Source organism: Salmo salar, chromosome ssa26, assembly GCF_905237065.1.
Source record: "Salmo salar chromosome ssa26, Ssal_v3.1, whole genome shotgun sequence".
NCBI lineage: Eukaryota > Metazoa > Chordata > Actinopteri > Salmoniformes > Salmonidae > Salmo > Salmo salar.
The window spans coordinates 51,811,180-51,822,880 of NC_059467.1; the positions used below are offsets into that span (position 1 = coordinate 51,811,180).

The following is an 11,701-nucleotide window of genomic DNA, read 5'->3' on the forward strand; positions in this document are numbered from 1 at the left end:
GAGACAGGCTGTGTAGTACTACCCTGATGTACTGTCCTGTCCTGAGACAGGCTGTGTAGTACTACACTGATGTACTGTCCTGTCCTGAGACAGGCTGTGTAGTACTACCCTGATTTACTGTCCTGAGACAGGCTGTGTAGTACTACCCTGATATACTGTCCTGTCCTGAGACAGGCTGTGTAGTACTACCCTGATGTACTGTCCTGAGACAGGCTGTGTAGTACTACCCTGATATACTGTCCTGAGACAGGCTGTGTAGTACTACCCTGATATACTGTCCTGAGACAGGCTGTGTAGTACTACCCTGATACTGTCCTGAGACAGGCTGTGTAGTACTACCCTGATGTACTGTCCTGAGACAGGCTGTGTAGTACTACCCTGATATACTGTACTGTCCTGAGACAGGCTGTGTAGTACTACCCTGATGTACTGTCCTGAGACAGGCTGTGTAGTACTACCCTGATATACTGTCCTGAGACAGGCTGTGTAGTACTACCCTGATGTACTGTCCTGAGACAGGCTGTGTAGTACTACCCTGATACACTGTCCCGAGACAGGCTGTGTAGTACTACCCTGATAAACTGTACTGTCCTGAGACAGGCTGTGTAGTACTACCCTGATATATTGTCCTGAGACAGGCTGTGTAGTACTACCCTGATATACTGTACTGAGACAGGCTGTGTAGTACTACACTGATATACTGTCCTGGGACAGGCTGTGTAGTACTACCCTGATATACTGTCCTGAGACAGGCTGTGTAGTACTACCCTGATGTACTGTCCTGTCCTGAGACAGGCTGTGTAGTACTACACTGATGTACTGTCCTGTCCTGAGACAGGCTGTGTAGTACTACCCTGATATACTGTCCTGAGACAGGCTGTGTAGTACTACCCTGATCTCCTGTCCTGAGACAGGCTGTGTGTATTATGGATGGATAGTCTGATCTATACAGTATGTAGTCATGGAGGGATGATCTATACAGTATGTAGTCATGGAGGGATGATCTATACAGTATGTAGTCATGGAGGGATGATCTATACAGTATGTGGTCATGATGGGATGATCTATACAGTATGTAGTCATGGAGGGATGATATATACAGTATGTGGTCATGGAGGGATGATCTATACAGTATGTAGTCATGGAGGGATGATCTGATCTATACAGTATGTGGTCATGGAGGGATGATCTATACAGTATGTAGTCATGGAGGGATGATCTATACAGTATGTAGTCATGGATGGATGATCTATACAGTATGTGGTCATGGAGGGATGATCTATACAGTATGTACTCATGGAGGGATGATCTATACAGTATGTACTCATGGATGGATGATCTATACAGTATGTAGTCATGGATGGATGATCTATACAGTATGTACTCATGGATGGATGATCTATACAGTATGTACTCATGGATGGATGATCTATACAGTATGTAGTCATGGAGGGATGATCTATACAGTATGTAGTCATGGATGGATGATCTATACAGTATGTACTCATGGAGGGATGATCTATACAGTATGTAGTCATGGATGGATGATCTATACAGTATGTACTCATGGATGGATGATCTATACAGTATGTACTCATGGATGGATGATCTATACAGTATGTACTCATGGATGGATGATCTATACAGTATGTAGTCATGGAGGGATGATCTATACAGTATGTACTCATGGAGGGATGATCTATACAGTATGTAGTCATGGATGGATGATCTATACAGTATGTAGTCATGGATGGATGATCTATACAGTATGTACTCATGGATGGATGATCTATACAGTATGTACTCATGGATGGATGATCTATACAGTATGTACTCATGGATGGATGATCTATACAGTATGTACTCATGGATGGATGATCTATACAGTATGTACTCATGGATGGATGATCTATACAGTATGTAGTCATGGATGGATGATCTATACAGTATGTAGTCATGGAGGGATGATCTATACAGTATGTAGTCATGGATGGATGATCTATACAGTATGTAGTCATGGATGGATGATCTATACAGTATGTGGTCATGGATGGATGATCTATACAGTATGTACTCATGGATGGATGATCTATACAGTATGTACTCATGGATGGATGATCTATACAGTATGTACTCATGGATGGATGATCTATACAGTATGTAGTCATGGATGGATGATCTATACAGTATGTACTCATGGATGGATGATCTATACAGTATGTAGTCATGGATGGATGATCTATACAGTATGTACTCATGGATGGATGATCTATACAGTATGTGGTCATGGATGGATGATCTATACAGTATGTAGTCATGGATGGATGATCTATACAGTATGTACTCATGGATGGATGATCTATACAGTATGTGGTCATGGATGGATGATCTATACAGTATGTACTCATGGATGGATGATCTATACAGTATGTGGTCATGGATGGATGATCTATACAGTATGTACTCATGGATGGATGATCTATACAGTATGTGGTCATGGATGGATGATCTATACAGTATGTACTCATGGATGGATGATCTATACAGTATGTAGTCATGGATGGATGATCTATACAGTATGTACTCATGGATGGATGATCTATACAGTATGTGGTCATGGATGGATGATCTATACAGTATGTACTCATGGATGGATGATCTATACAGTATGTAGTCATGGATGGATGATCTATACAGTATGTGCTCATGGATGGATGATCTATACAGTATGTACTCATGGATGGATGATCTATACAGTATGTGGTCATGGATGGATGATCTATACAGTATGTACTCATGGATGGATGATCTATACAGTATGTACTCATGGATGGATGATCTATACAGTATGTACTCATGGATGGATGATCTATACAGTATGTAGTCATGGATGGATGATCTATACAGTATGTAGTCATGGATGGATGATCTATACAGTATGTGGTCATGGATGGATGATCTATACAGTATGTACTCATGGATGGATGATCTATACAGTATGTACTCATGGATGGATGATCTATACAGTATGTACTCATGGATGGATGATCTATACAGTATGTACTCATGGATGGCTGGCTGCTGGTCTCGTGCTCCATCTCGTCTTCCTCCATACACGGGCTGATGAAGGGCCTCTCTCCCCCGGGCAGCAGGGCCTGGCTGTGGCTGCTGTACATGTGCAGGTTGAGGGGCCCCAGGAGAGTGCAGGAGCCAGACGCAGCAGGGGCCCCGTTACCCGACGCTGTCCGCTTGAAGGGGTTGGAGTGGTCGAACAGGGACACAGCGATGGAGGCTCGAGATCTGGCGCCTGGGGAAGCGGAGAGGACAGGACGGGCCACTCATACATTCAGAAACGCCACAACTAATTCTACAATATACTGAACATGGTGTGGCCAGATTTATCATTCCTATAACCCAGAAACAAGGATATGAAGAGTGGAATTAACACAGTGGTTTAGTGGTTATTGATCATTGTAATAGACAGTGGTTTAGTGGTTATTGATCATTGTAATAGACAGTGGTTTAGTGGTTATTGATCATTGTAATAGACAGTGGTTTAGTGGTTATTGATCATTGTAATAGACAGTGGTTTAGTGGTTATTGATCATTGTAATAGACAGTGGTTTATTGGTTATTGATCATTGTAATAGACAGTGGTTTAGTGGTTATTGATCATTGTAATAGACAGTGGTTTAGTGGTTATTGATCATTGTAATAGACAGTGGTTTAGTGGTTATTGATCATTGTAATAGACAGTGGTTTAGTGGTTATTGATCATTGTAATAGACAGTGGTTTAGTGGTTATTGATCATTGTAATAGACAGTGGTTTAGTGGTTATTGATCATTGTAATAGACAGTGGTTTAGTGGTTATTGAGCATTGTAATAGACAGTGGTTTAGTGGTTATTGATCATTGTAATAGACAGTGGTTTAGTGGTTATTGATCATTGTAATAGACAGTGGTTTAGTGGTTATTGATCATTGTAATAGACAGTGGTTTAGTGGTTATTGATCATTGTAATAGACAGTGGTTTAGTGGTTATTGATCATTGTAATAGACAGTGGTTTAGTGGTTATTGATCATTGTAATAGACAGTGGTTTAGTGGTTATTGATCATTGTAATAGACAGTGGTTTAGTGGTTATTGATCATTGTAATAGACAGTGGTTTAGTGGTTATTGATCATTGTAATAGACAGTGGTTTAGTGGTTATTGATCATTGTAATAGACAGTGGTTTAGTGGTTATTGATCATTGTAATAGACAGTGGTTTAGTGGTTATTGATCATTGTAATAGACAGTGGTTTAGTGGTTATTGATCATTGTAATAGACAGTGGTTTAGTGGTTATTGATCATTGTAATAGACAGTGGTTTAGTGGTTATTGATCATTGTAATAGACAGTGGTTTAGTGGTTATTGATCATTGTAATAGACAGTGGTTTAGTGGTTATTGATCATTGTAATAGACAGTGGTTTAGTGGTTATTGATCATTGTAATAGACAGTGGTTTAGTGGTTATTGATCATTGTAATAGACAGTGGTTTAGTGGTTATTGATCATTGTAATAGACAGTGGTTTAGTGGTTATTGAGCATTGTAATAGACAGTGGTTTAGTGGTTATTGAGCATTGTAATAGACAGTGGTTTAGTGGTTATTGATCATTGTAATAGACAGTGGTTTAGTGGTTATTGATCATTGTAATAGACAGTGGTTTAGTGGTTATTGATCATTGTAATAGACAGTGGTTTAGTGGTTATTGATCATTGTAATAGACAGTGGTTTAGTGGTTATTGATCATTGTAATAGACAGTGGTTTAGTGGTTATTGATCATTGTAATAGACAGTGGTTTAGTGGTTATTGATCATTGTAATAGACAGTGGTTTAGTGGTTATTGATCATTGTAATAGACAGTGGTTTAGTGGTTATTGATCATTGTAATAGACAGTGGTTTAGTGGTTATTGATCATTGTAATAGACAGTGGTTTAGTGGTTATTGATCATTGTAATAGACAGTGGTTTAGTGGTTATTGATCATTGTAATAGACAGTGGTTTAGTGGTTATTGATCATTGTAATAGACAGTGGTTTAGTGGTTATTGATCATTGTAATAGACAGTGGTTTAGTGGTTATTGATCATTGTAATAGACAGTGGTTTAGTGGTTATTGATCATTGTAATAGACAGTGGTTTAGTGGTTATTGATCATTGTAATAGACAGTGGTTTAGTGGTTATTGATCATTGTAATAGACAGTGGTTTAGTGGTTATTGATCATTGTAATAGACAGTGGTTTAGTGGTTATTGATCATTGTAATAGACAGTGGTTTAGTGGTTATTGATCATTGTAATAGACAGTGGTTTAGTGGTTATTGATCATTGTAATAGACAGTGGTTTAGTGGTTATTGATCATTGTAATAGACAGTGGTTTAGTGGTTATTGATCATTGTAATAGACAGTGGTTTAGTGGTTATTGATCATTGTAATAGACAGTGGTTTAGTGGTTATTGAGCATTGTAATAGACAGTGGTTTAGTGGTTATTGAGCATTGTAATAGACAGTGGTTTAGTGGTTATTGATCATTGTAATAGACAGTGGTTTAGTGGTTATTGATCATTGTAATAGACAGTGGTTTAGTGGTTATTGATCATTGTAATAGACAGTGGTTTAGTGGTTATTGATCATTGTAATAGACAGTGGTTTAGTGGTTATTGATCATTGTAATAGACAGTGGTTTAGTGGTTATTGATCATTGTAATAGACAGTGGTTTAGTGGGTACCTCGGCCCTTCATGATGTAGTCTATAGCCCTGTCGTTGATCGCAGCGTCGCTGGGTTTAATGTCCAGGAACGGCTTGTTACCCACTCCCATGGAAACCATCTCCTGATTACGGATCTCTGAACACAACACAGAGATGAATTAACCACACTGAGCCGACCCAAACAGACACAGATAACACTTTTATCCACTGTTAACCTCTCTCTCTCTCTCTCTCTCTCTCTCTCTCTCTCTCCATCCCTCCCTCCCTGGGGTCACAGCAGTGAGCGTTTGATCTGACCGTAACCTCCTGTCAGACCCTAGCCAGCTTCTGTACACTGAGGCCAGTAGCCAGCAGAGCTCAGACACCCCGAGGTGGTCTGCGTCCCAAACGGCCTCGTTCCCTACATAGTGCACGACTTTTTCCACTCTATTCGCCCTGGTTAAAAGTAGTGCACTATGTAGGGAATAGGGTACCACATTTGAAAGACTCCCTCCATATCCCTGGTTCAGAGGAAAGAGACTGTTTTTCCCAGTCCAATATTAGCTGTAGTCTGTCGTTCTGAGGATCCATGTCCTGTTCCTTCTCTCTCTCCCTCTCTCTCTCTCTCTCTCTCTCTCTCTCTCTCTCTCTCTCTCTCTGTCTCTCTCTCTCTCTGTCTCTCTCTCTCTCTGTCTCTCTCTCTCTCTCTCTCCTCTACCTTTGTTCCGTGTAGCCTGCTGCCAGAGGATACGTGCGATGTCGGTGGTCCAGGCGTGTTTGACGTCTGTGTTGGAGGCCTGCAGAACATACGTCTGGTTCTTACTGGTCCTGCGTCTGAACCACACCTCGAAACGAAGACTGTTGTCCCCAGATGTCTCTGTCATCCCCACGTCTGCCGTCTGGAGAGCGGGAGGGAGGGAGGGGAGAGAGGGAGGGAGGGAGGGAGAGAGAGGAGGGAGGGAGATGTGATTCCCAACAAAATAACCTTCAATTTTTTCCAACTTCTACGTTTCTGCTTATCACAACTCTACATTGTAAAAACAAAGGAGAACCAAATCCCTATGTCACTCCTACAACTGACCACAGTATAACCAAATCCCTATGTCACTCCTACAACTGACCACAGTATAACCAAATCCCTATGTCACTACTACAACTGACCACAGTATAACCAAATCCCTATGTCACTACTACAACTGACCACAGTATAACCAAATCCCTATGTCACTTCTACAACTGACCACAGTATAACCAAATCCCTATGTCACTCCTACAACTGACCACAGTATAACCAAATCCCTATGTCACTACTACAACTGACCACAGTATAACCAAATCCCTATGTCACTACTACAACTGACCACAGTATAACCAAATCCCTATGTCACTTCTACAACTGACCACAGTATAACCAAATACCTATGTCACTTCTACAACTGACCACAGTATAACCAAATCCCTATGTCACTACTACAACTGACCACAGTATAACCAAATCCCTATGTCACTTCTACAACTGACCACAGTATAACCAAATCCCTATGTCACTTCTACAACTGACCACAGTATAACCAAATCCCTATGTCACTTCTACAACTGACCACAGTATAACCAAATCCCTATGTCACTACTACAACTGACCACAGTATAACCAAATCCCTATGTCACTTCTACAACTGACCACAGTATAACCAAATCCCTATGTCACTACTACAACTGACCACAGTATAACCAAATACCTATGTCACTTCTAGAACTGACCACAGTATAATCAAATACCTATGTCACTTCTACAACTGACCACAGTATAACCAAATCCCTATGTCACTACTACAACTGACCACAGTATAACCAAATCCCTATGTCACTTCTACAACTGACCACAGTATAACCAAATACCTATGTCACTTCTACAACTGACCACAGTTAACCTGTTAGGGCTAGGGGGCAGTATTTTCACGGCCGGATAAAAAACGTACCCGATTTAATCTGATTATTACTCCTGCCCAGAAACTAGAATATGCATATAATTATTAGCTTTGGATAGAAAACACTCCAAAGTTTCTAAAACTGTTTGAATGGTGTCTGTGAGTATAACAGAACTCATTTGGCAGGCCAAAACCTGAGAAGATTCTGTACAGGAAGTGCCCTGTCTGACCATTTCTTGCCCTTCTTGATTATCTCTATCCATTACAGAGGATCTCTGCTGTTACGTGACACTTCCTACGGCTCCCATGGTCTCTCAGAAGGCGGCAAAAAGCTGAATCGTGGCTTTGCAGGCTCTGGCTGAAAAACATTAGCGCGTTTGGATAGTGGCCGGTCACAGTACTACGAGACTGAGACTCGTGTATGAGTCGACTCCATGTTTTTATTCTTTCGTCTTTGAACGAAAACCACCACTCCCGGTCGGAATATTATCGCTTTTTTTACGAGAAAAATGGCATAAAAATTGATTTTAAACAGCGGTTGACATGCTTCGAAGTACGGTAATGGAATATTTAGAATTTTGTTGTCACGAAATGTGTCGTGCGCGTGACCCTTCGTCACCCTTGGATAGTGTCTTGAACGCAGGAACAAAACGCCGCTATTTGGATATAACTATGGGTTATTTTGAACCAAACCAACATTTGTTATTGAAGTAGAAGTCCTGGGAGTGCATTCTGACGAATAACAGCAAAGGTAATCAAACTTTTCTAATAGTAAATCGGAGTTTGGTCAGGGCTAAACTTGGTTGGTGTCTAAATAGCTAGCCCGTGATGGCTGGGCTATCTACTCAGAATATTGCAAAATGTGCTTTCACCGAAAAGCTATTTTAATATCGGACACCTCGATTGCACAAAGGAGTTCTGTATCTATAATTCTTAAAATAATTGTTATGTTTTTTGTGAACGTTTATCGTGAGTAATTTAGTAAATTCACCGGAAGTGTTCGGGGGGTATGCTAGTTCTGAACATCACATGCTAATGTAAAAATCTGGTTTTTGATATAGGCTACCTGCTGGTTACTAGCCCAGCGCTCTAACCACTAGACTACCTGCTGGTTACTGGCCCAACGCTCTAACCACTAGGCTACCTGCTGGTTACTGGCCCAACACTCTAACCACTAGGCTACCTGCTGGTTACTGGCCCAACGCTCTAACCACTAGGTTACCTGCTGGTTACTGGCCCAACGCTCTAACCACTAGGCTACCTGCTGGTTACTGGCCCAACGCTCTAACCACTAGGTTACCTGCTGGTTACTGGCCCAACGCTCTAACCACTAGGCTACCTGCTGGTTACTGGCCCAACGCTCTAACCACTAGGCTACCTGCTGGTTACTAGCCCAGCGCTCTAACCACTAGGCTACCTGCTGGTTACTGACCCAACGCTCTAACCACTAGGGTACCTGCTGGTTACTGACCCAACGCTCTAACCACTAGGCAACCTGCTGGTTACTGGCCCAACACTCTAACCACTAGGCTACCTGCTGGTTACTCGCCCAACGCTCTAACCACTAGGCTACCTGCTGGTTACTGGCCCAACGCTCTAACCACTAGGCTACCTGCTGGTTACTGGCCCAACGCTCTAACCACTAGGCTACCTGCTGGTTACTGACCCAACGCTCTAACCACTAGGCTACCTGCTGGTTACTGGCCCAACGCTCTAACCACTAGGCTACCTGCTGGTTACTGGCCCAACGCTCTAACCACTAGGCTACCTGCTGGTTACTGACCCAACGCTCTAACCACTAGGCTACCTGCTGGTTACTGGCCCAACACTCTAACCACTAAGCTACCTGCTGGTTACTTGACCCAACGCTCTAACCACTAGGCTACCTGCCGCCCATGTGGTCCCCCACGAATCTTGCAGCGTCCTCCATTGGTCCAATCAGTGTACTTGTTTGCATCTCTATGGCAAGACACATCATTCAACACAAGTGTCATAGAAATCACGCCAGTGGTGTCTGGGATATCCCTGGGTTAGCTAGACTCATATCCCTGGGTTAGCTAGACTCATATCCCTGGGTTAGCTAGACTCATATCCCTGGGTTAGCTAGACTCATATCCCTGGGTTAGCTAGACTCATATCCCTGGGTTAGCTAGACTCATATCCCTGGGTTAGCTAGACTCATATCCCTGGGTTAGCTAGACTCATATCCCTGGGTTAGCTAGACTCATATCCCTGGGTTAGCTAGACTCATATCCCTGGGTTAGCATATAGGGGAGGTGCAGTAAGTAGGACAGTAGCAGCAGACATACAGTATAGGGGAGGTGCAGTAAGTAGGACAGTAACAGCAGACATACAGTATAGGGGAGGTGCAGTAAGTAGGACAGTAGCAGCAGACATACAGTATAGGGGAGGTGCAGTAAGTAGGACAGTAACAGCAGACATACAGTATAGGGGAGGTGCAGTAAGTAGGACAGTAACAGCAGACATACAGTATAGGGGAGGTGCAGTAAGTAGGACAGTAACAGCAGACATACAGTATAGGGGAGGTGCAGTAAGTAGGACAGTAACAGCAGACATACAGTATAGGGGAGGTGCAGTAAGTAGGACAGTAACAGCAGACATACAGTATAGGGGAGGTGCAGTAAGTAGGACAGTAACAGCAGACATACAGTATAGGGGGAGGTGCAGTAAGTAGGACAGTAACAGCAGACATACAGTATAGGGGGAGGTGCAGTAAGTAGGACAGTAACAGCAGACATACAGTATAGGGGGAGGTGCAGTAAGTAGGACAGTAACAGCAGACATACAGTATAGGGGAGGTGCAGTAAGTAGGACAGTAACAGCAGACATACAGTATAGGGGGAGAGAAATGCACTAAAATATCAGGGCACTGGTAGTGATGGGATGGATCCCCAATGGCACCCTATTCCCTATATATGGTGCACTACTAAGAGCCCTAACCTAGTGCACTAAGACCTCTCTCCCCTGTCCTCTCTCCCATCTCTCTCCTGACCCGTTTCCTCCTCCCTGTCCCGTCTCTCCCGTTTCCTCTCCCCTGACCCCTCTCCCATTTCCTCTCCCCTGTCCCCTCTCCCGTTTCCTCTCCCCTGACCCCTCTCCCATTTCCTCTCCCCTGACCCCTCTCCCGTTTCCTCTCCCCTGTCCCCTCTCCCGTTTCCTCTCCCCTGACCCCTCTCCCATTTCCTCTCCCCTGACCCCTCTCCCGTTTCCTCTCCCCTGTCCCCTCTCCCGTTTCCTCTCCCCTGACCCCTCTCCCATTTCCTCTCCCCTGACCCCTCTCCCGTTTCCTCTCCCCTGACCCCTCTCCCGTTTCCTCTCCCCTGACCCCTCTCCCGTTTCCTCTCCCCCTGACCCCTCTCCCGTTTCCTCTCCCCTGTCCCGTCCCATCTCTCCCCCGTCCCGTCCCATTTCTACCCCTGTCCCATCTCCCCCTGTCCCGTCCCATCTCTCCCCTGTCCCGTCCCATCTCCTCCCTGTCCCATCTCCCCCCTGTCCCATCTCTCCCCTGTCCCGTCCCATCTCTCCCTGTCCCGTCCCATCTCCCCCCGTCCCGTCCCATCTCCTCCCGTCCCATGTCCTCCCGTCCCATCTCCCCCCTGTCCTGTCCCATCTCCCCCCTGTCCCAGCACCCAGAGCTCCTGTCCAACCCCAGGAAGAGCAGCTGGATCGTATTCGGTCAGAGTCTCCAGATCAAGGCCGACGGAGCGATGTTCAGACACATCCTCAACTTCCTGAGATGTGGACGTCTGTTGCTGCCCTCTGTGTTCAAGTACAGTAGGGAGCTGGGAAACTGGACACGGCAGTGAGCCAAAATGGCCGCTCTTTATCGGTCAATACTAACCATTTTTTGTGTCCATGCCGTGCAGGGAATGGCGGCTGCTGTGCCATGAGGTAGAGGAGTTTCAGATCCCGGCTCTGACTGGAGCCCTGGAGGACTGCTCTGAGTACAGGTGAGAGAGAAGAGCCCCTCTATATACTGTCATCAGTCTGATCAACCTGTCAGTCACTACAGGTG

At 44.1% G+C, this 11,701-nt stretch overlaps 2 protein-coding genes across 4 annotated transcripts in view; both read right to left on the reverse strand.

The window, feature by feature from the left end:
• The window catches only part of LOC106588138 (puratrophin-1), an 11,622-nt gene extending 4,990 nt beyond the window's left edge, over positions 1-6,632 (reverse strand). Inside the window, exons 1-3 of one of the 3 annotated variants that reach the window (XM_045708137.1) lie at positions 6,456-6,632; positions 5,778-5,894; positions 3,065-3,307 (exon numbers count right to left, since the gene is read on the reverse strand). In XM_045708137.1, the coding sequence (XP_045564093.1) occupies positions 3,065-3,307; positions 5,778-5,894; positions 6,456-6,621 (526 nt within the window). In that variant the 5' untranslated portion in view covers positions 6,622-6,632. Of the gene's footprint in view, positions 1-3,034; positions 3,308-5,777; positions 5,895-6,455 lie in introns of all 3 variants that reach the window. The other 2 variants (XM_045708136.1, XM_045708135.1) reach the window with 2 other exon arrangements.
• A 2,910-nt stretch (positions 6,633-9,542) lies between these two features.
• LOC123730753 (protein qua-1-like) lies at positions 9,543-11,205 on the reverse strand. Its single transcript, XM_045708321.1, has 2 exons — positions 10,679-11,205; positions 9,543-9,624 (listed from the first exon to the last, which is right to left on the reverse strand). The coding sequence occupies exons 1-2, from the start codon at positions 11,203-11,205 to the stop codon at positions 9,543-9,545; spliced, it is 609 nt and encodes a 202-aa protein (XP_045564277.1).
• Between the last annotated feature and the right edge of the window lie 496 nt (positions 11,206-11,701).

Coding starts and splice junctions, on each gene's coding strand:
- LOC123730753 (XM_045708321.1), bottom strand. CDS start 11,205: ATGGGACGGGACAGGGGAGAGATGGGACAGGGGGGAGATGGGACAGGG. Junction 9,625..10,678: donor GGACAGGGAGGAGGAAACGG/GTCAGGAGAGAG, acceptor GTCTTGCCATAG/AGATGCAAACAAGTACACTG.